General features: G+C 44.4%; 1 protein-coding gene across 4 annotated transcripts in view; it reads left to right on the top strand.

Annotated features, from left to right (window-relative positions):
- The window catches only part of LOC118396422 (protein inscuteable homolog), an 85,386-nt gene extending 62,206 nt beyond the window's left edge, over positions 1-23,180 (top strand). For all 4 annotated transcript variants that reach the window (XM_052465459.1, XM_035790621.2, XM_035790623.1 and 1 more), the window contains exons 7-13: positions 2,534-2,659; positions 8,680-8,851; positions 9,107-9,285; positions 9,376-9,442; positions 12,439-12,594; positions 18,429-18,505; positions 21,780-23,180. In XM_052465459.1, coding sequence (XP_052321419.1) covers positions 2,534-2,659; positions 8,680-8,851; positions 9,107-9,285; positions 9,376-9,442; positions 12,439-12,594; positions 18,429-18,505; positions 21,780-21,908 — 906 coding nt within the window. In that variant the 3' untranslated portion in view covers positions 21,909-23,180. The remainder of the gene's footprint in view (positions 1-2,533; positions 2,660-8,679; positions 8,852-9,106; positions 9,286-9,375; positions 9,443-12,438; positions 12,595-18,428; positions 18,506-21,779) is intronic.
- Positions 23,181-25,160: the final 1,980 nt, after the last annotated feature.

Genomic DNA, 25,160 nt, shown 5'->3' with positions numbered 1-25,160 from the left:
GTTTTGTGCCAAATGAACATGGCCCTGCTACATCCCCATGTTAACACAGTCCCACCTCTCTCTGCCATCAACTTCCCCATCCTTCCACATGAACCCTTGGCCCGATCCAAAACAGATCCCTGGGCCCCTGTATGTCCCTGTTCACTCTTCCTTGCAGGTCGTAAAGGGGCTAGGGATTTATTTGGGATTGGGAACCCATCCACCATAATAAGCTCTATAGCTAAAGAGTAATTTGCTCCAGGAGATAAGAGAGGACAGGCCAGACACTATGTCCATGTGGCCATTAGCCAACCAGACGCTTCCAGGATGCTCTTGATAAGAATTTTCCGGGTGGGAGACTGAGCCCCCCCCCCCCCCCACACACACACACACACACACCTCCCTCATTGCCAGATGAGATCAATAGTGTCAGTTACCATTAGGACTGGGCATTGATCACACCGCCTCCCTGCCACTGTTTTACCTATCACTCCGCTCTACCTTCCCCCATACAGCATCTCTCTCTCTCCACTCTGAGAACCCTCAGAGGGCTGGTTAAGAAATCATGGCTGCCAATGGGGCTAATGAATAAAAACATCTGTTGGCATCTGAATGTAATTACTCGGCTTTCTTTCGAAAGCCTTTGTCTCTCGGGTGGATGGCCAAGCTCCTCTGTCATCTTTGTGCCTTGGTAGCGCTGACATCCCCCTTCTTTTTAGCTGTTGAATATCTGCCATTTGCCATCTATTTCCTCTCCCCTCTGTCCCCCTGCTTTCCTGGAACTGTTGATAGATGTGCTTTTAGTCTACGATGTGCTGCATAACGGTCTGCATAAAGTCTGGCTGTGGCGAGATGAGAAGCCCGGATGCAGCAGGTCCGGTGAGTGTACTGGAACCCAATCAGGTGTCCAGGGAGCTAACTTGACTCCATGAGATGAGGGTGTGTGCGAAGCCCAGCCTGTCTGTTTTTTAGCCTGGAGTATGTTACTGTATAATTAATTGTCTGTTGGTGTTTCAATCACCGTTGGTTAAATCCTCCCACCAATCCATTATGTATTCTAGGTCTGCTCATTCTGCACAGTATATACAGGCAGCGCTCACTCATGTCAATGCACACCCTGCTTCCTTGCCAGACTCACGCATGAGTCTGGCCCTTAGCCTAAATATGAATTGAGCCATGAAAGAAAGACATTTGCTTTAGTATGAGGAGAATAGACAGAGCTGTGTTTTGGTGCATATACACAATCTGCAGATTCCACAAATCTACATCTTGGCTCTCCTGCAGCCGTTTGAAACGAAGAAAGAGCTGGGGCATGAAAGCATAATGTAGTTATAATTGTAGCACGCAATCGTCTCGTGAGTCCTGTTCAAACCATGCGGGGGTTCCCACAGAGTTTTCAAATCCATTACTAAGATTGCACCATGTAAGGACAGAGGCTGTGTTCTCTCGCTCTCTTTCTGTCTCTATTCGCTAAAATGTATCATTAGGCTTCCCAGAGACAAACCATATGTTAACATGTCAAAGACAGCTTCATGGATAAAACGTGGATGAATCATGGATTCATTCAAACCTTGTGTTGGAGAGGCACCATTTCCTTGATTGATTTAGATGGAGTTCAGTCTTTTTCAACTCCTTCAAAGGCGACGGCCATGCAGGCTTTACATCATAAATGTAGATCAGCTGTTTCATGAGTTAGTCTCGTGCTATACTTCATACACTTGCATGTGTGGTAAGTCTACTGTAATGCCTTTTTTTCCCCTTCTGAATCCACTCTCACAAACACACGTCAGAACGCCATTGAGTTGTATAATGTGATATTTAAATATATAATATGAAATATTTAAATATACACATATAAAGCAAATGGGTAAACCTCTTTCCTCTCCTCAAAACCTCAAAAGGTTCAATTAAATTGAAAAAATGCATGAAACCTCTGAGGGCTAACATCAACAACTGCGTCACAGAAAAGTGATGAAACGATTACAGCCCTCCTCCATTAGATTGACAAATAATAACTTGTTTTGGAGTTTCGCTCTTTAGAATGGGTGTAAGATTGAATGAAGAATGCTGCTCGGGGATTGGCTAAAATGTTTGGTTTTCTAGGGAATGTATTGCGTGGGCAGAGAAGGTAAGAGTGTTTAGGGTGTAGGGGCAGGACGATTAGCCACTCCAGGCTTGGCTGTGTGGCCCTATCTGTGCATGAGACATACCACCACCTCCTATAATGGGCCTTATTAGGATAATGGTGGTAGTTACAGGGCCTTGTCTTGCAGGTAATTCTATCAATCTCCATGGTGAATAGAATTCTGCCAGCAAGTGTTTTTGTGAGAGGAAATGGCTGCGTGTGGAAATGACCGGACTGCTTATGTTTGCTTACCCCAATCTGCAATGCAAACGACATAAACAACCATTATAGGAAGCATGTCAAAACCTTGTGCTCGGACCCTTGAACATATCAAACCATGTTTAACATAAGCTCAGGCTAGCTTGTTTAGCACTGAGCGTTGTTTGCGATGCTAATGATGCTAATGGTGTTGTTTTTGTCTGTCCACAGGAGGGCGCTGTGGTGGCCCTGTTTAAGATCTGCCGGCAGGACTGCTTCAGCGACCTCTACGCACATGCCCTGAGGACGGTGGCCTCCATATGTTGCGTGGAGGAGGGCATCAACCAGCTAGAGAAGGTACTGTAGTGCAGCGTTTAAACATGTAGACACTAGCGCACACACACATTCAGAGGTTGGTACTCACCGATGTGGGCAGTGGAATATGTCCTGCATGCACTCCAGAAAGCTGCCCAGGTGCTGGTTGGGGGTGTGGTTGGACACCACTACTGGTGTCTGATACACAAACAAAAGGATTTACACAGAAACGTATGGATGCAGATACAAACTGACACACATACAGTACCAGTCATAAGTCTGGACACACCTAGGCCTCCCGAGTTGCGCAGTGGTCTAAGGTGATGCTAGCTGTGCCACTAGAGTTTCTGGGTTCAAGTCCAGGCTCTGTCGCAGCCGGCTGCGCCCGGGAGACCCATGGGGCGGCACACTATTGGCCCAGCGCCGCCTGGGTTAGGGAAGGGTTTGGCCGGCAGGGATATCCTTGTCCCTTCGCACACTAGTGACTCCTGTGGCGGGCCGGGCGCAGTGCACGCTGACACGGTTGCCATGCACAGTGTTTCCTCCGACGCATTGGTGTGGCTGGCTTCTAGGTTAAGTGGGCATTGTGTCAAGAAGCAGTGCGGCTTGGTTGGGTTGTGTTTCGGAGGATGCACGGCTCTCGACCTTCGCCTCTCCTGAGTCCGTACGGGAGTTGCAGCGATGAGACAAGACTGTAACTACGAAATTGGGGAGGAAAAGGGGTAAAAGTAACAAAATAAATAAATATTTAAAAAATGTGGACACACCTACTCATTGCAGGGTTTTTCTTTATTTTTACTATTTTCTACATTGTAGAATAATAGTGAAGATATCAACACTGTGAAACAATACATATGGAATCATGTAGTATTCAAAAAAGTGCTAAACAAATCAAAATATACTTTATATTTAGATTCTTCAAAGTAAGCCACCCTTTGCCTTGATGACAGCTTTGCACACTCTTTGCATTCTCTCAACCAGCTTCACCTGGAATGCTTTTCCGACAGTCTTGAAGGAGTTCCCACAAATGCTGAGCACTTGTTGGCTGCTTTTCCTTGACTCTGCAGTCCAACTCATCCCAAACCATCTCACTCCATCACTCTAAAATAGTCTAAAATGAAGAAAAACCCTTGAATAAGGCGTGTCCAAACGTTTGACTGGTACTGTACATCCATACACTAAAATGTCTGTACTAATAAGCAGCAGAGGATAAGCAGACAGGCAGACCAGACAGGCTGAGAGACAGACAGACACAGACTTCTTTCCATTGGTCTGCTGGAGTGAGAGCTTTGGTGGGAGATGTTTAGTCTCCCTGTGGGCAGGTATAATGCTCCACTAATACACACTGGGACTGTAGGCCTCACACAGGCATGGCTTATTTTCACAGGGGCGCAAGTTTATTTTCACAGGTGAAAACATGCTAACAATGATAGTAGCGGGAGACTTGGCCATGTAAGCGATGCTCGCTGATCAGGAGCTCACAGACACCGTACAAAGGAGCGTTTATTTCGCTGCTCACCATAGGCTCTTTGCAGATTGATTTATGTAATGTTGCGTTTCAATTTGCTCTGCAAGTAAGAATTTTAGGTTGGTAAGAGACCACTGGACCGAGACACAGTTGATGTGCGTGTGGTGTGTGTGTGTGTGTGTGTGTGTGTGTGTGTGTGTGTGTGTGTGTGTGTGTGTGTGTGTGTGTGTGTGTGTGTGTTTGAATGCATAGTGTGCACGCCTGCAAGTTCTCGTGCTTTTCGACCTATATAAACAGTATTTTCTGTGTCCCCCCCCCTTTTGAGAATACACAAAAAACACAAAGTATCTCAACCCAGTGGCAGCCATGAAAGACAAATACAATCCCATTCCCTGATTAATGATGCCACACCGGCGTCTGTGTTTGCTCAAAGAGCAGCTTGGAGAACGGAGGCAGTCAGGTGTAGAAACGCCAGACAGAACAAGAACGACAATGGGCCCCAGATTAGATCCAATGCCTCCAGGGGGGAACTGTTGCTGAAGTTGATGCTACGAACCGAACGCAAGCCACCGCTCAGCCGCGACAACCACACCTGTCGCAGTTGCCGGGTGATGGAGGAAAGAGACTGATTCCCACCTTTTTATCTCATTGGTTGGAAACTGTTTGTTTACGTCTGCTGGAGCAGGTGGTTAAAACAGTAAGGGCTCTATTCAATTCGTGGAAGTTCAGCGTTACAGCTTGATTGAAATTTAAAGGCAATGTTTCCGCGTCAGCGGAGACTGCATTCCTTTGGTAAACGCTGCATATGTCGGCTCAGTCGGAAATGACCTTATCATTTCTGTTGCGCAATCTGCAATGCTTCAGCGATACATATCGAATAGAGCCCTAAAATATCACAAATGATCACGATGAAGTTTAACCTCCATGGTCGTGGAGCTTGGTTGAGTGTCTACTGCACTCGGAGAAAAAATCCACACTGACAAAAAGTACTTCGTTTTTGGGCAGCTTAACTTCAGAACAAAGTTATTATATATGCCCCTTTCAAAAAGTAGGTAGTAGACATTTGTTATTAGGCTACAAAACTGCCATAAATCAAGCCATGTGAGTGTCTTCTTCCATACGATGAGAAACAATTGTAGGAAAAGACCCGGAGTAGACCCGGGGGGCAAAATATGAATGAGAAGTTCATCTCAGTGCAGAATATTGCTGAGGAAGACGGGAGTTAGAGGTGGATTGTTCCGCTTCAATGGGCTGTGTTGGCACACTGGTGACGGATTAGGAGCCAGAAATATGGAGTTGCCCTATCATGAAGCTCATAGTGATGGTCTTCAGGAAAGGACTGACAGGTGAATCTATGAGGGATAGATTGTATGAGCTCCCTCAAACGATTCTACTCAAGCTGAGACATAAAAGCAAAAAGTGCCAATTACTTCAATGTTTTTCTGTTTGCGTGCCCTGTGTTGTCATTTGCTCGCTACTCTTACGGACTAGACTTTCAAATCCTTCAAAAGGCTGAGTTGTACAGGTTATTTGTTTTAAGGTAACATCTTGTGCTAATATGAATTCAAAATTTAGAAATTTCATCCACAGTATATTTGGGCACTAATTAATATATGCTAGGTCACTGGCACCACTGCTCAAAGACACAAGGTCAAAATGGTTTAGAGTAGCAGTGGGAAGTGTACCACAGAGCTTTGTCTGTACAACATTGCCACCATGTGGATAAAGATTTTATTTCCAAACCTGGATGACAAAGTTCACTGTATAGACAGACACTCCTCATTTGACTCAAATTCCTTGCGTTTACGTGCACTCTCTCACACACACACAAACATGTTATGTATGTCTCTTAGTTTGCCTACCCCCACCACACAACACACACGCATACATACACATACCCACCCACAACCCTCGGCCATCTTAAACAACGTACAATCAGAATTAAGATAAAAGCAGGGCAAAAACATCCAGACATTTTGGGGAGGAACTTACGGCACCTGGTATTCCCAGGCGGTCTCCCTTCCAGCAGTGGTGGAAAAAGTAACACATTTACATACTTGAGTAAAAGTAAAGATACCTTTATAGAAAATGACTGAAGTGAAAGTCATCCAGTAAAATACTACTTGAGTAAAAGTCTAGAAGTATTTGGTTTGAAATATACTTAAGTATCAAAAGTAAATGTAATTGATCAAATATACTTAAGTATCAAAAGTAAAAGTACAAATCCTTTCAAATTGCTTATATTAAGCAAACTAGACGGCACCGTTTTTATTATTTTTTATTACAGATAGCCGGGGCCACACTCCAACACTTAGACACCATTTACAAATGAAGCATTTGTATTTAGTGAATCCGACAGATCAGAGGCAGTAGGTTTGACCAAGGGTTTTCCCTTGATAAGTGTGTGAATAGGACGTTTTGTCTGTTCTGCTAAGCATTCAAAATGTAACAAGTACTTTCAGGTGTCAGGAATGTAGTGAAGTAAAAGTTGCCAAAAAAATATAAATAGTCAATTGAAGTACAGATACCAATAAAAAAACGTACGTAGTACTTCAAAGTAATTTTACACCACTGCGTCCCAGGTGGTATGGCCACCAGCTTATTTTTGTTCACCCCCTTTTCTCCCCGAATTAGGTTTCTTGGCTCGGGTAGAGGAGAAGGGTCACGCCTCATCCAAAACATGACCTGCCTGGCCGCCTACTTCTTATCACACTGCTCACTTAACCCGGATTTCAGCCACACCAATGTGTTGGAGGAAACACTGTTCGACTGACAACCGGAGTCAGCTTGGAGTGGTGTTGTTTAATTGTGATGGCTTTATCGGCAGAGCTAATAAGTCTCACCCAGGTTGACCCCGACACTTAACAATCTGTCTGGACCGCCTAAAAATATAACTACTATAAAGGTATTCTTTGGTTAATCAAAGGCGCCTGCTCGGGGCTTGTTACATCATATGTGGCTCTGTACATGGCCAGAGGTGGGCAGTATTTATATTTAATTTGTATGTTCAAAATACTTTTCTATACCATTTTTTTCACTGCAATTCCCCTTTTCACCCTACATTGGTATCAGAAGTCTGATGGCACTATGTTATGACAAGAGTGTCAGCTAAATGACCGAAATGGAAACATTAATACTTTCAAAGCATGCTGGATATTATTCTAATGACCTCCGTCGTCGAAACAAGGCCAAATGCATGTACAGTGCATTCAGAAAGTATTCAGACCCCTTGACTTTTTCCAAATTTTATTACGTTACAGCTTTATTCTAAAAATAAATATTGTTTTTTCCTCATCAATCTACACACAATACCCCATAACTGCAAAGAAAAACAGGTTTTCATGAAGGATCTCTCTGTACTTTGCTTTGTTCATCTTTCCCTCGATTATGACTAGTCTACCAGTCGTTAATGCTGAAAAACATCCCCACAGCATGAAACTGCCACCACCATGCTTCACCGTAGGGATGGTGCCAGGTTTCATCCAGACGTGACACTTTGCATTCAAGCCAAAGAGTTCAAATCTTGGTTTCATCAGACCAGATAATCTTGTTTCTCATTGTCGGAGAGTCCTTTAGGTGCCTTTTGGCAAACTCCAAGCAGGCTGTCATGTGCCTTTTACTGAGGAGTGGCTTCAGTCTGGCCAATCTACCATAAAGACCTGATTGGTGGAGTTCTGCAGAGATTGTTGTCCTTCTGGAAGGTTCTCCATCTCCACAGAGGAACTCTGGAGCTCTGCCAGAATGACCATTGGGTTCGTGGTCACCTCCCTGACCAACACCCTTCTCCCCTGATTGCTCAGTTTGACTGGGCGGCCAGATCTAGGAAGAGTCTTGGTGGTTCCAAACTTCTTCCATATAAGAATGATGAAGGCCACTGTGTTCTTGGTGACCTTCAATGCTGCAGACATTTTTTGGTTCCTTTCCCCAGATCTGGGCCTCAACACAATCCTGTCTCTGAGCTCTATGGACAATTCATTCAACCTCATGGCTTTGTTTTTGCTCTGACATGCTCTGTCAACTGAAGTAACATTTACTTGACTAAATTCCTAAAGAAAATCATATACTTTTTACTCCATACATTTTCCTTGACTGCCAAAAATGTTGAATGCTTAGCAGGACCGGAAAATGGTGCAATTCACATGCTTATCAAGAGAACTTCCCTGGTCATCCCTACTGCCATCTGGCGGACTCACTAAACACACATGCTTCATTTGTAAATTATGCCTGAGTGTTGGAGTGTGCCTCTGTGTATCCATCAAAAAAAACAATAGACAAAAACAATGGCGCCGCCAGGTTTGCTTAATATAAGGAATTTTAAATCATTAATACTTGCACTTTTGATACTTAAGTATATTTGAGCAATTGCATGTAATTTGATACTTAAGTAGTATTTTACCGGGTGACTTTCACTTTTATGCAAGTTATTTTCTATTACTTTTACTCAAGTATGACAATTGGGTACTTTTCCCACTACTGGTTGGATGTCATTGAACCAGTTGCCAAGTTGTCGTGTCACCCTTATGTCACGAGATGATTTGACATAACAGAATGTGCTTGTTGTCGTGTGCAACGTGTCAATCCTTCTATACTCTAGGTGGATGGGATCCTGTGCCTGGCGGACATCCTGACCGACGGGAACAGTGCTGAGGCGGCGAGGGCAGAGGCAGCGGCCGTGGTGGCCCAGATCACCTCGCCCCACCACACCTCCACCCAGCACCTGGGCAGCTTCTTAGAGAGCATGCAGGACATCGTCACCGCCCTCATCAGTGAGTGCATGGCTGCTGTACTTCAGGGCTTTGATATATTTCCAAAGGTCCTTGAGCTGGATCATTATTCGTTCGGAAACACTTTAAAGGCCCACTCTTTAATATGAAAAACAAGAGAACGGCAGCTAACTTTGTCCTGGGGTGGGGCTGCAGAAATGTGACCACTCTCAAATTCATCGACGGAGCTATGAATGTAAGGTCAAGATGAGGTCGAGGTGATTTCCGGAGATAAACGCGTGCATGCGTTTCTTCCAGAGTTGTGCGAGAGTGCCTCCTGTGGCGAGGTCTTCCTCCTGGCGTCTGCTGCCCTTGCCAACATCACTTTCTTCGACAGCATGGCCTGTGAGATCCTTCTCCAGCTCAACGCCATCCACATCCTCCTCCAGTCCTGCAAAGACCGCCAAAGAGTGGATACTCCCTACTCTAAAGACCAGGTAGAGGACACACTGATCCATAGCTAAAATGTGTTGCGCGTGGTCAAATCTCTGGTATAACATACCCTGTTGACTGTGGTCCTTTTTCAGGTGGTGACCATCTTGGCAAACCTCTCTGTTTTGGAGCAGTCTTCATCTGAAGTCCTACAAGAGAAGGGTATGCAAATAAAACACATTTTTAACAGTATTTGATATCTCAAGTTTCAAGTTTCATTAGTGATATGTCCAGAATACACATGGTATATACAGTTCATTGGAATGTTTACTTGCAGGTTCCTTCTCAACAATAAGAAATAATCAAATATAAGAATATGAATATAAAGTAAATGGCCCAGTAGAGTAAAATAAACATTTGAGCATTAGTATAATACAGGAAGGCACTGAATGAGGATGACTTCACAATTGACATCTCCACACGTGTGTTCACTGGTCATGATGGAGAAATGGATTAATATCAAAGAATGCTATCAAAAGTATTGCAGATAAATGACAGAATCCCACAGGACAGCTAAAGGGGAAAGAACCCATCCATTGTATTGCAGTTATAATCCTCAAGATGGCAACGTAAACCCACATTTTTATCATGTCGACTGCTTCTTCAGCCCTATTAGTTTTGTCGTCGAACCTGTTGCTGTTTATGTTTTCTATTGAGCCCTTGCCTCTGCGTCTATTTTTTCATATTCTGTGTGTTCTGTGTCTACGTCCTCTTACTGCAGGGCCCGCCCGCCCATGAGGCAGGATTAGGCCGCCGCCTAGGGTGGCGGATTGACAAGGGCGGTATTTTCCAAGTTAATTGACAACGACGCACCTGTAACAACACATAAAACTCTCGCATAATTCTGCCCCAAAACAATTTCTCTCAACCAGTGGCATTTAGTCTTTTTGGTGAGCGCTGATGCTGCCCTGTGATAATCAGTGCACACTTTTTTTTTTTCATGCATGTTTCTCCGATCAAATAACCTAAATAGTGCACAAACAGGTCAAAGTCAAATGGACAATATGGAATGGACAATAAAGATACTCACAACTGCTGTCTAGGAGTTTCAACTCGTGGGCTAAATTGTCATGAATCAGTAGTTTTAAGTTTGTATCCATACATTTTTTTACGAGCTGATCATAGTGAAAAAGAAAATACTTCTGCATTTCCCTCTGTGTAAACACATTGCAAATAAGCTCAGGATAACTCCTGATAAAGTTGGGTAGCTGATATTCAGAGTTTAAATAGCCAAATTGATTAGTCACAGAAATCAGGAATAAATAAGCCTGTTTTACAAACGGTAAGCCTACCATATGGATGGGCATTTATACAATTCCGTAGCAGGCTGACACTGTAGGCTACACCCCAGTAAACACAGGCTGACGGCGACATCTTTTTTTGGTCCTGTCATAATTTTTTTGGCCCAAACATACACGTCAATGTTTGGTTCAGATTTGGTCCGGTCTGGACCGGTCTTGATTTGGTCCAAAAAAGACATCTATAAATGACGTATTTTCAACTTTCATTCAGAACTGAAAAATGAACCTGTTTTCAACATCCGGAAAATACGTATTTTCAATGTCTGGAAAACATGTGTTTTCACCTTTTGTTTAGAACTTTAAATTAACCTAACTTAAACGTCTGGAAAATATACTGAACAAAAATATAAACGCAACATGTAAAGTGTTGGTTCCTTGTTTCATGAGCTGAAATTAAAGATCCCAGAAATGTTCTATATGCACAAAAAGCATATTTCTCTCACATTTTGTGCACAAATTTGTTTACATCCCTATTAGTGAGCATTTCTCCTTTGCCAAGATAATCCATCCACCTGACAGGTGTGGTATATCAAGAAGCTGATTAAACAGCATGCTCATTACACAGGTGCACCTTGTGCTGGGGACAAAAGGCCATTCTAAAATGTGCAGTTTTGTTACACAACCCAATGTCAGTTTTTTTAATATTTATTTTACCTTTATTTAACTAGGCAAGTCAGTTAAGAACAAATTCTTATTTACAATGACGGTCTACCCCGGCCAAACCCTAACACGGACGACGCTGGGCCAATTGTGTGCCACCCTACGGGACTCCCAATCACGACCGGTTATGATACAGCCTGTAATCAAACCAGGGTCTGTAGTGACCCCTCTAGCACTGAGATGCAGTGCCTTAGACCGCTGTGCCACTCTCAAGTTTTGAGGGAGCTTGCAATTGGCACGCTGACTGCAGGAATGTCCACCAGAGCATGTTCATTTCCCTACCATAAGCTGCCTCAAACGTTGTTTGAGAGAATTTGGCAGTACGTCCAACCGGCTTCACAACCGCAGACCATTTGTAACCACGTCAGCCCAGGACCTCCACACCTTTTTCACCTGCGGGACCATCTGAGACCAGCCACTCGGACAGTTGATGAAACTGAGGAGTATTTCTGTCTGTAATAAAACCCTTTTGTAGGGAAAAACTAATTCCCCCCCAAAAATTATGAACACCGATGTTTGCGCCCCTGCCCAGTCATGTGAAATCCATAGATTAGGGCCTAATGAATTTAATAATTTCCTTATACAGGTATGAACTGTCACTCAGTAAAATCGTTGAAATTGTTGCATGTTGCGTTTATATTTTGGTTAAGTGTATATATATATATATATATGTTAAACATCTTTTCAACATAATTAAGCTTACTGGGACTATTCTAGATTTGCAGGGTATAGGAGGGCTGCAATTTTTGGCCTTGCCTATGGCGGGAGAACGGCCAGTAGCGGGCATGGTCTACGGCAGGGCCCCAGAGTTTTCTGAGCCCCAAAAAATGTATACATTTATTTGATTTTATTGTTGGATATAAAATACTGTAAAAACCCCAGGAAATCAGCTCCAAGTGATTTTAATTTAAGAAATCTGTTCCCAAGTATTACTATGCATAATAGAGATGGGATCGTATACAAATGTAAACAAGGTCTGAAATTATTATGTTTTAGTCAAACATTATATCTGTTTGGGCTTCTTGCAGTCAATTTGCAGTCTACAAATGATTTGTAATTATGTTCATGCCCCCCGACCATCCGCTCAAGAAAAAAATCTTCCCGCGGTTGAATTTAGTTGATGATCCCTGGTCTACGGCCTCTGACTGTCTGTGTTGTGTGTCTACGTCCTCTGACTGCGTGTCTGTTGTTTGCTAGGTATTGAGAGACTGCTCCAGCTGCTGGGCGAGAAGCCATCCTCCTCCAGTCCATCGGAGGGCGCGGCGTGCGAGCGGGTCCAGCAGAAAGCCGCTGTCACACTGGCCCGTCTGAGCAGAGACCCGGACGTGGCCCAAACAGCCATCCAGCTGCAAGGTATAGGCCATTGCTCTGGCGTCAAGTTTCCCTTAGGTACAGATCTAGGATTAGCTTCCCCTCCCCCAATCGTACATTTCACAATTAGTGGGGAAAATGCTAAACCTATTCAAGATTAGTGTCTAGAGGCAACTTCCCCCTACTTCATAGGCCATTGGCTTCTCTGCCACCTAAGCGTATAGCATTTAGACCACTCTTTTGGCCTTTTGCTTTTAGTTGCACTCAAGATCGACTGGGATGACCCCATTTTTGAGACATTTTGGTGTGATGAACGCATATGTGTCCAACTCGCAACAGAAGTTCCGTCTAGGGGGATATCTATTTATAGGGACTGATTTTACTAGAGGAAATTCTTACCTTTCAAGCCTTTTTTGGCTCTCTTAGGGCTCGATTCAATCCACATCGTGGAAGATCTGCAGTATAGCATGACTGAAATTTAAAATCAAAGCAAATCAAATCACATTTTATTGGTCACATACACATGTTTAGTAGATGTTAATGTGAGTGTAGCGAAATGGTTGTGTTTCTAGTTCCGACAGTGCAGCAGTATCTAACAAGTAATCGAACAATTCCACAACAACTACACAAATCTAAAGAGATGAAATAAGATTATGTACATATAAATATATGGATGAGCGATGGCCGAGCGGCATAGGCAAGATGCAATAGATGTTATAAGATACAGTATATACATATGAGATGAGTAATGTAAGATATTGTGGAAGACTGCAGGGAGAGGTGAGGGGATTGGTGATTGAAGGGAGATACCTTGAGCCGTGTATGGACTTCATGCCCCAACGAGGCGAGCCTGTGGTTCATTAAGCCAGGGACTGCTTGGGGATAAAAGAGGTAGCTGCCTGCACAAAAGGGCAGAGAATGGAGAGGGTCAAGTATGTTATGAAGAGTGTGAGAAGAGTGTGAGAAGAGTGTGAGAAGAGTGTGAGAAGAGGCGCAGCAGTCTCTCGTTCCAAACCCAGTAGGTTTATACTAAAGCTGATGACATTGAGGCTTATCTCCAAGCCTTCGAGAGGACGGCGGATAGGGAGAAATGGCCTCATGAGCAACGGGCCAGTCTGCTATCATCCTTCCAGGTAGGCATGGCACAGAAGACCTATCAGGATCTGATAGCTGACCAGGAGACGCATTACGAGGGGCTGAAAAAGGAAATCCTGCGCCGGTATGGTTACACCCTGATTAGCAGTGCACAAAGATTCCATGATTGGGCATATGATGCTAAAGCATTCCCCCGATCGTAAATGCATGATCAAATTAGACTGGCCAAGAGCTGGCTAACTGCTGAATCACTGATGCTCACGCCCATTGAGAAAGAGGTCATAGATACATTTCTATGCTCTCTCCTGTTCGAAGCTAAAAAGTTAGAAAGCCAAGCTAACCCGCAGAGCCCAGATCAGCTGGTGGAACTGTTGAAAGGACAACAGGTGGCTTTGGAGTTCCTGCACAGCGGACAATCACGGAAGGCGGAACCCTCCACTCCCCTGAAGGAGTGGAGGACCACGCTGGGACCCCGGCCAAGGTTGGGGGGATCAACAACCGCCAGCTCCCCGAGACAACGCCCTTCCTGGACAGCAGGAAATGTCCTTCGGCCTCAGGGACAATGACAAAGGGACAACACACGGGGCCAGTGGGAATCGTCCCGAACCTGCCTGTGCCGGTGCCTTACCGAGAGGGATTTCCTGATGTTCGACCAACCGTGGACCAGTATGTCCGGAGACGTGAGGAACTGAGGGAACAAGAAGCCGTAGAGGTGGGAAGGATGCCAGAAGGACGGATGCCCAGATGTGTGGATTCCAGGAAGTGGACCCCCAGGCTTCTACAGAACCCCTCTCAGGGGGCGACTCGGGGGAAGCCAGACTGGAGGGTGAGGTGGCGAGTCTAGAAGACATGTTCCCGATGGACCATGAGGTGGCACCAGAGCCCACTTCTCTAGCGGTTCGGCACGGCCCAACTGAAGGATCCCAACTTGGCCAGCGCTCTTTAGCAGGTGACCATGGTGGATGGAAAGCACATGGAGGGGGTAATTCAAATCACCTACCCCCATTTTTCTATAAAGGAGAAGTTGCTATATCAGGTTGTGAAGAAGAATGACGAATGTATGGCGTTGTTGTTGGTACCCCGTCCCTTTGTACCATCTGTCCTGCAGTTGGCGCTCTCCCACTTTCTTGGGGCTCACCTTGGGGTGGAGAAAACCTTAAACAGGTTCAAGGCACGATTTTACTGGCTGGGGGTGAAGAGAGCAATGGAAGATTACTGCCGCAGTTGCCCAGAGTGCCAGAAGGTGGCGCCTAAACCCCATTTGATGCCCCTTAATCCCCCTACCCATTATTTCAGTCCATTTTCAGCAGGATCGCAATGGATCTCGTGGGACCTCTACCCAAGAGCAACCGAAGGCACCAATACATCCTAGTGATTCTGGAATATGCCACCAGTTACCCGGAAGCCATTCACCTGCGCACCATGGCCACCAAGGGAATCGCACGTAAGTTGGTTATGCTGTTCTCCCGAGTAGGCATTCCCGATGAGATATTGACCGACCAGGGCACCATGTTCATGTCGCGAATCATGAAGGTTCTATGCAAACTAATGAAAATAACCCAGTTGCTCACCTCAGTGTATCACCAGCAGACCGATGGGTTGGTGGAACAATTCAATCGAACCCTGAAGCAGATGCAAAACAAGGTGATGGAGGCAAACATAAAGAATTGGGACCAGCTGCTACCCCACCTGATGTTCTCGAGCCAAGAAGTGCCCCAAGCTTCAACAGGATTCTCTCCCTTCGAACTCCTGTATGGGAGACGAGCCCGAGGACTGCCGGACATGACTAAAGAAGCCTGGGAACAGCAACCGTCGCCCCACCGAACCATGGTGGAGCACGTGGAGGACATGAGAAACCGGATGGCAACCCTCTGGCACCTGGTATAGGAACACACGCTGCAGGGCCCAGGAGGCCCAAGTGCGGGTGTACAACAGAGGGGCACAATGAAGGGACTTCCAGCCAGGAGACAGAGTTGTTGTTGATCCCCACCTCAGAATGTAAGTTTATGGCCCAATGGAACAGGCCATACGAAGTCCTTGAGAAGGTGGGTGAAGTTAACTATAGGGTCAGACAGCGGGGATGTAGATATCTGACCCAGATTTACCATGTGAATTTGCTAAAGAAATGGAATGCATGTGATGTACTCTATTTCCCCGAAGAAGGCTACCACATAGACCAAGCCGTGGGAGGTGCCACTGTGTGAGCAGCTGAACCAAGCACAGAAGCACGAGCTGAGGGAGTTGGTCGGCCGGAACCAGGATGTGTTCTCCAGTGAACCAGAACACACCAATCTGGTAAAGCAAAGCATCATGCCCGAACCCGGGAAAAAGGTGAAGTTGAGACCTTACCGCATACCGGAAGCAAGGAGAGAGGCTGTTAAGACCGAGGTAAAAACAATGTTAAAAGTTGATATTATCGAATAGTGAGTGGTGCAGCCCCATAGTGTTGGTGCTGAAACCAGACGGCACCATTTGCTTCTGTAATGATTTTAGAAAGGTAACTCAAACTGATTTTAGAAAGAACTCTCAAAGTTTGACGCCCAAGCCATGTCTCGAAGTTATGAATTAATCGAATGGCTGGGGACCGTCTGCTTTATCAGGGTTATTGGTAGGTGCCTTTAGCTCCCGAGGCACGGGAGAAAACCGCTTTCGCCACCCCTGTTCCATTACCAGAAGATGCCCTTTGGGCTGCACAGGGCCCCAGCCACCTTCCAGCGGTTGATGGCCCGGATTCTCCATCCCCATCGTGAGTATGCCGCAGCCTACAACTATGATATTGTGATCCATGGGAGCGAGTGGGAGACACATCTAAACCAGGCGAGCACGGTACTGCAGGCCTTACGGGAGGCGAGGCTAACAGCGAACCCAAAGAAATGTCAGTTATGCCTGCGGGAGGCTGAGTACCTGGGGTACACAAAATCGGGAGGGGATGTCAAACTCCAGGTGAAGAAAGTATAGGCTATTCGGGACTGGCCCCGCCCCCTCACCAAGAAGCAGGTACGCACATTTGTGGGGTTGACTAGTTACTACCGTAGATTTATTCCCCACTTTGCCTCCCTAGCCAGCCCCCTGACAGATCTGACCAGGAGCCGTCTGCTCGCCCAGGTGACGTGGACAGAGGAGATGGAGAAAGACTTCAAGGACCTAAAGGGAGCACTGTGTTCTGGACCTGTGCTGGTGACCCCGGACTTCTCCAAACCACTGGAGGTCGAGACCGATGCGTCTGAAACAAGGGTGGATGCCGTCCTATCACAGCTACAATAAAGTGAGGAACACAGTCATGTACATTAGCCGGAAGTTGTTGCCGTGGGAACAAATATATTCCACTGTGGAGAAAGAATGTCTAGCGATCAAGTGGGCACCTGGTGACGCTGAAATATTACCTATTGGGACGGCACTTCACCCTAGTTAGGATGTTACGGAATAAGAACACCCTCTGGTTCCTATCCTTACAGCCCTTTGCTTTCTCTGTCGTACACTGATCAGCCGCAGCCCATGAAAATGCCGATGCCCTCTCCAGAAGGGATGCTCTAGGGAGTTGGACCGCCCCTCCATCCCGGAGCTGGGGGGAGGAGTGGTGATTGAAAGGAGATACCTTGCTTGCTTGCTCCATCCCCGAGCCTTGTATGGACTTCATTAACCCAGGGAGTGCTTGGGGATAAAGGACGGAGCGGCCTTCACAAAGGGGCAGAGAATGGGAGAGGGTGTGAGAAGAGAAAACTATCTGTCTGATTACCCCCACTGTGTACCCAACCAGGCTGAGGACCCGAGTTTTAGGATTACCCCCGGAGAATGGAACGGACAACGAAAACGGATTGTGGACTGTGAAATGGTTGGTGAATTCCCCCCCTTTCCCCACTGCCAAACACCAAATTTTGCATTCTAGTTGTGCTCCTTGGGTGTGTTTGGTTATTGAACTTGGTGATGTGGACACCTCACACCCTTGAACCTGCTACAATATGTAAACAATATACAAACAAGTGTCATTATTTAAAGTGCCTTGTGATCCATTTATTAAAGTGGCCAATGATTTGAGTCTGTATGTAGGCAGCAGCCACTCAATGTTAGTGATTGCTGTTTAACAGTCTGATGACCTTAAGATAAAAGCTGTTTTTCCAGTCTCTCGGTCCCAGCTTTGATGCAGCTGTACTGATCTAGCCTTCGAGATCGTAGCGGGGTGAACAGGCAGTGGCTCGGGTGGTTGTTGTCCTTGATGATCTTTATGGCCTTCCTGTGAAGTGGAGGGCAGGTAGCCAATGATTTGAGTCTGTATGATGCAGGCAGCAGCCACTTTTAATGTTAGTGATTGAAGAAGTGCTGTTTAACAGTCTGATGACATTTCTTTGTCTGAAGATAAAACTACTGCTGTTTTTCCAGTCTCTAAGTCCAGTTTTGTTGAGTGAGGTGGTAGTCTGCCCTCACCACCTCCCTGTAGTCTCGTGGTTGTTGGTAATCAAGCCCACTACTGTTGTGTGTGTTGTCTGCAAATTTGATGATTGAGTTGGAGGCGTGCATGGCCACACAGTCATGGGTGAACAGGGAGTACAGGAGGGGACTGAGTACGCACCCTCGTGGGGCCCCAAGTAATGTTTGTGGAGACTGCATTAAGGATAAACGCTCAATCGGAAATGACCTTAAATTTGAATTGCGCTATACCGCGGATCTTCGGTGATATGGATTGAATCCAGCCCTAAATCACAGTAATCAAAGGAACTTTATGTGGATCAATCAGCAACACAAACTAACCATGCTAAACTAACCATGGTCTTTCATTTCTCCAGCTGTTCCTCGACTAATCGAACTGTGTCGCTCACCAGCAGAGAGGAACAACAGCGACTCTGTACTGGTTGCATGTCTGGTATGTACTAGATCTTTGAGTATATGTTAGTATGATTGTCTGTGTACAATAGTGATATTCCTGAGAATGTGTTTGAATGTGTATTTTATGTACATTTTTAAAGCATTTGCTATGTATATTTCCCATATACCTGTACAGCACTCTGAAGTAATATCTTTCCAGGGCATAGTGCATAAGTGTAGCTAATTACTTAGATGTAAGTAATGAGAGGTTGATGTCCATGGGGCAAAGTTGAAAGACACTGCAGTCCTTGCATCTGAACCAGTCTTCTCATTATAAGGAGATCCCACTATGTAGCCGGGTATGCTTAAATAGGCACATATCATACATATTCCTGTTCATCCTTTATCATTCAGTCATCCTGCTCATAATTGATAAGGCCAGATCACAGGCTAGATAAAGAACTCTTTAGATCTGTGTATAAGAGTCATAGGCTTAATTAAGACTGATGGATGGCTCTCTCCTTCACTGTCTTACAGTGTTTGCTATAATCAAGTCAATTTAATAGGCAAATTGTTTTAATCGTTATCGCCAGGGGTAAAATTGAGATATTGTAGGTCTTGAACCAGCCTTCAAAGAGGGTTGGCTTTCAGAGATAATGTTGTTAACTGATATGTAAATATGTGGTATTCCCCTGCTGCAGAACTGTAATTTTGTTTCATACTGCCATGCTCCCTCTGTTTTAATGCAGAATACTGAAGCAGTCATGCACTGCAGAGTCAGTCAATCCTCAGCCCATCAGCAAGTAGCTGAAGTATTTACAGTGTCTTCGGAAAGTATTCAGACCCTTTGACATTTTCCACATTTTGTTAGGTTACAGCCTTTCCCCTCATCAATCTACACACAATACCCCATAATGACAAAGCAAAAAAACAGGTTTGCTAATATCACATTTACACAGGTATTCAGACCCTTTACTCAGTATGACGGTAAAAGCTTGGCACACCTGTATTTGGGGAGTCTCTCCCATCTCTGCAGATGCTCTCAAGCTCTGTCAGTTTGGATGGGGAGCGTTGCTACACAGCTATTTTCAGGTCTGTCCGGGCTCTGCCTGGGTTACTCAAGGACTTGTCCTGAAGCCACTCCTGCGTTGTCTTGGCTGTATGCTTAGGGTCATTGTCCTGTTGGAAGGTGAACCTTCACCCTCGTCTGAGGTCCTGAGTGCACTGGAGCAGATTTTCATCAAGGATCTCTCTGTACTTTGCTCCGTTCAATTTTTGCCTCAAGCCCGACTAGTCTCCCAGTCCCTGCCGCTGAAAAACATCCCCACAGCATGATGCAGGGATGGTGTCAGGTTTCCTCCAGACGTGACACTTGGCATTCAGGCCAAAGAGTTCAATCTTGGTTTTATGAGAGAATTTTGATTCTCATGGTCTGAGAGTCTTTACACGAAACCCAAACCGGCTGCGCGTGTGCGCCATCGTGCATAAATGTATTTTGTTCCCCTACACCAAACGCGATCACGACATGCAGATTAAAATATCAAAACAAATTCTGAACCAATTACTTTAATTTGGGGACAGGTCGAAAAGCATTAAACATGTATGGCAATTTAGCTAGTTAGCTTGCACTTGCTAGCTAATTTGTCCTGTGATATAAACTTTGAGTTGTTATTTTACCTGAAATGCCCAAGGTACTCCTACAATTAGTCCACACATAAAATGGTCAACCGAATCGTTTCTAGTCATTTCTCAACCTTCCAGGCTTTTTCTTCTCTTGACATTATATTGCGATTGGCAACGTTCATAAATTAGGTGCATTATCGCCACTGACCTTATTCGTCTTCAGTCACCCACGTGGGTATAACCAATGAGGAGATGGCACGTGGGTACCTGCTTCTACAAACCAATGAGATGGGAGAGGCAGGACCTGCAGCGCGATCTGCATCAGAAATAGAACCAATTTCTATTTTAGCCCTTGGCAACGCAGACACTTGTTGGCGCGCGCGAGCAGTGTGGATGCAATAATTGAATAAGATACATTTCTAAATTTATTTTGCAGCGCTCGTGGTGTGGTCAGCCTATTGGGTGCCTTTTGGCAAACTCCAACCAGGCTGTCATGTGCATTTTCACTAAGGATTGGCTTCCGTTTGGCCGCTCTACCATAAAGACCTGATTGGTTGAGTGCTCCCATCTCGACATAGGAACTCTAGAGCTCTGTCAGAGTGACCATTGGGTTCTTGGTCACCTCCCTGACCAAGACCCTTCTTCCCTGATTGCTCAGTTTTGGTACCCTTCCCCAGATCTGTGCCTCAACACAATCCTGTCTCGGAGCACTAAGGACCATTCCTTCGACCTTTTGGCTTGGTTTTTGCTCTGACATGACTTTATATATACAGGTGTGTGTGTGCCTTTCCAAATAATGTATGTTACCACAAGTGGACTCCAATCAAGTTGTAGAAACATCAAGGATGATAGAATAGAAACGGGATGCACCTGAGCTCAATTTCGAGTCTCATAGCAAAGTGTCTGAATACTTATGTAAATAAGTTGTTTTTTAAAAATATATATTTTCCAAAAATTCTGAACCAGTTTTTGCTTTGTCATTATGGGGTATTGTGTAGATTGCTGATGTTTTTTCTTTTATTTAATCCATTTTAGAATAGGGCTGTAACATAACAAAATGTGGAAAAAGTCAAGGGGTCTGAATACTTTCAGAAGGCACTGTATATCTGCGAATCAGCCATATCTAGTTCTATAGTCTATTGACCTACAGGTAACTGTCAAAATAAAGGAAACACTTGAGTAAATGATGGATACAAAGTATATTGAAAGCAGGTGCTTCCACACCGGTGTGGTTCCTGAGTTAATTGAGCAATTAAGTGCCATGTATAAATATGCCATTTATTTTGGCTACCATGGCTAGAAGAAGAGATCTGTGACTTTGAAAGAGGGGTCTTAAAAGAGCATAGTGGGTTTAAAGGTTGTGTGTCTCAGTCACCAGATCTCAACCCAATTGAACACTTATTCGAGGTTCTGGAGAAGTGCCCGAGACAGCGTTTTCTACCACCATCAACAAAACAACAAATTATGGAATTTCTCGTGGAAGAATGGTGTCGCATCCCTCCAATAGAGTTCCAGACACTTGTAAAATCTATGCCAAAGTGCATTGAAGCTGTTCTGGCGGCTCGTGGTGGCCCAACGCTCATTTTGTCAGTTACCTGTGTATTTATAATGATCAATCTTATTTTATGCTATGTCATGTGCTATAGTGCAGTCATTGGAATAGGTGTTGAGTGTTTTCACTGATCCATTCCTCTCCTTGTGCTTTGCAGGCTGCCCTGAGGAGGCTGGCGGCAGGGTGTCCAGACAGCATTGAAGCCGCCGACCACCAGCAGCTGATCAAGCCCAGACTGGTGGACTCTTTCCTGCTGTGCTCCAACATGGAAGAGAGCTTTGTATAGGAAGAGCCAGAGCAGAGGGGTTGGGTGCTCAGCAGTGGAGGCTGCTGCGGGGAGGTCGCCTCATAGTATTGTCTGGATTGGAGTAAATGGAATGGTATCAAACATGTGTTTGACTCCGTTCTGGACATTATTATGAGTCGTCATCCCTTCAGCAGCCTCCACTGGTGCACAGGTACTGGGGTAGTCGCAGTGAGCTTTTGCTTCAGCCTGAGACTTAAAAACACAGACAAAGGAAGAGTTGATGAAATCAGTCCCTATATCCCAAAGCACGCCCTGACTGTTTACCAAAAAATCTGAGCATGAACGGAATTTCCGTTAGTCAGTTCAGTACTTCCATTCTCAGAGTACAAAACACCAAAATTCGAGGACAAGCTGGTAAGCTAAAATAATGTACATGATGGAAGCATTCATGAATTAGTTTTTTAACACCCACAGTGTACATATGGGACCATCATTCAACCAAGTGTTAAAAAGTCTGTGGGTGTTGGAACTTTACAAAGTTACCCATAATGAATCAAGAGCTGTTTTTAAAGTGTTAGGCTCCTAACACTGTGGGTGCTAGTTATTCAAATTCAAAGTGACAGATAATGAACCAAGAACACTTTAAAGGTAGACTCAGCGATATGACGTAGAAGCAGAACGTAAACAGCGGTATAGTCCAGCATCTTGCTCATCTCAATATCTGAGGTGCTGCTCGTTGCAACATAGTTTCACCGAGTCTACCTCCTAAAGTGTCAGGCTCCCAACACACTGTAGGTGTTGGAAATGAACAGCTTGTTGGTCAGTTCCTTCATCATTTTAAATCAGTCAGTTTGTCAAAGATTTCACTGACGGTCTATTTTACATCTTGTCAGCTGCCAATTTAACCAGTTGTTAATATATTAGAAATGACTATTGTGCTCTGTTACTTTCAGATAAGAATTTGTATAATGAGTTTGTGGCACAAACAGTATATTGTCAAGGTATTTGATTACATGATCTAATTAAACCTTCCTAGTTCAGAGGAGTTAATAAAATAGGTTACTGTTTGGAGCGGAAGACGACTCCTGAAGTAGGTTTATCTGGCAACAAAGTTCTTTGAAATTGATCATATTGTATTTTACAATCTCGCCTTGGATCTCAAACATTGTATTTGCTACTAAGAAACGTAAATGGAACGTAAAACACAATATCTGCAGTGAAACTGTTTAGAAATATATATATATTTAAAAAATAAATGACATTGTATAGCATGCATATACTGTAATAAAGGGAGCACATCTTTTAATGGAATGTTGTTTTGGTTTGTCACTGTCAAGACAAGTATCCATTCAGGAACTGAACATTGAAACTCGGCTTCACTACTGTGCTAATGTGACCAGAAAAAACTATGAAGAACAAGTGTAACATGCCACGCCAAAGGTAGAACTTGGCTCATCAAAGCGAGACCATGTCACAGGAGATGACTGTTCAATTATTAATGATGCATTATATCCCTTCATAAGGCCTAATGATGGCCCAAGGTCTGGAGCCACGCCTCTCTCACGAGAGCTGCTACACTGCCAGACATACAAGATAGAATCGTACTACAGCGGCTCTGACGCTTGTCAGATGTGGCAGGGCTTGGGAACTATTACAGACTACAAAGGGAAGCACAGCTGAGAGCTGCCCAGTGACGCGAGTCACTACCAGACGAGCTAAATTACTTTTATGCTCGTTTAGAGGAAAATAACACTGAAAATGGCATGAGAGCACCAACTGTTCTGGAAGACTGTGTGATCACACTCTCCGCAGCCGATGTGAGTAAGACCTTAAAACTGCTCAACATTCACAAGGCCGCCGGGCCAAAAGGATTACCAGGACATATACTGTGAGCATGCACTGACCAACTGGTGTTTTCACTGACATTTTCAACTTCTCCCTGTCCGAGTCTGTAATGCCAACATGTTTTAATCAGACCACCATAGTCCCTGTGCCCAAGAACACTAAGGTAACCTGCTTAAATGACTACCGACCCGCAGCACTCACGTCTGTAGCCATGAAGTGCTTTGAAAGGCTGGTCATGGCTCACATCAACACTATCATATTTTACTGCTGCTCTTTAATTACTTTTTACTTTTATCTCTTATTCTTATCTGTATTTTTTTTAAACTGCGTTGTTGGTTAGGGGCTCATAAGTAAGCATTTCACTGTAAGGTCTACTACACCTGTTGTACTCAGCATTTCACTCTAAGGTAACCTGTTGTATTCGGTGCATGTGATTAATAACATTTGATTAGATTACATGTCTCCAAAACAGCAGTTAGCCACTGATTCCTACAAAACCACTCATTGTTGAATTTGCGATTTCCAACTTGTTGTGTAATGTCCAATGGCCGATGAGTACAGATACATTTTATCTATAATTTCTCTTCATATGACAAGGTTTGAAAAGGATTTGCTAGTAGATTGATGACTTCATTCTCGATTATGACTGCTTGTCTAGATTTTGATGTAACGTGATTTGATGTCATTTTATCCATGGCCAATGACCTTGAGCCTTCTTTGATCGGCACTACTAATGTAACTCTATGGCAGCAGCCAAGATGCTTGAATTTTCGAGCTCTCCCCGTGGAATTTGCGGTGACGTAGTGTCCCCATGACTGACAGAACACTGAGCCAATCACGGCACAACTAGAGAACATTACCAACCCCTACGCTCTGTGTTTTCCACTGGCTGCCCCATCACCACAGAGAGCAATGAGCTAGGCTGAAACACCTGCATTTTGGAGCTGCCTTACTCAAGAAAGCAAACAAGTGACCATATTTGTAAGGTTATAGAAGTACATCGGGCCGTTTCTTTCTGCCGATGCAAATTTAAATAAATGTATACAAAATTATTATTAGTCATTTTAAATATTACTTTTATACATTTTATACGTACAAATTATACCCATCCAAAGTTTTTCATGCTGATTAATTGCCTTGCGCAAAGTATCAAAATACTAAAATACTACTTAAACAGGAAAGACTCAAAGAATTATATTTAAATGTTAATTAAAACATTTTGATCACAGAAACCATGAGAAGTAGTTTGATGTCTTTTGTCTATTTAAGCTTTCTTTATATTTAAGCTCTGGTAGGCATTCAGTTCTCCATCACTCCTCCAAGGTCTGGTCACTTCTCACTCGCTCTCTCCTTTTTCTCCATCCATGTCAGTCAGTGGATGGATTTATCTCCACATCAGGAACTTCAGAATGTCTGCGACACACATCACCTTTGTAAATATCAGCT

The sequence above is a fragment of the Oncorhynchus keta genome, chromosome 17, assembly GCF_023373465.1.
Source record: "Oncorhynchus keta strain PuntledgeMale-10-30-2019 chromosome 17, Oket_V2, whole genome shotgun sequence".
Classification (NCBI taxonomy): Eukaryota; Metazoa; Chordata; class Actinopteri; order Salmoniformes; family Salmonidae; genus Oncorhynchus; species Oncorhynchus keta.
This window is presented reverse-complemented; position numbering and strand designations above follow the sequence as displayed.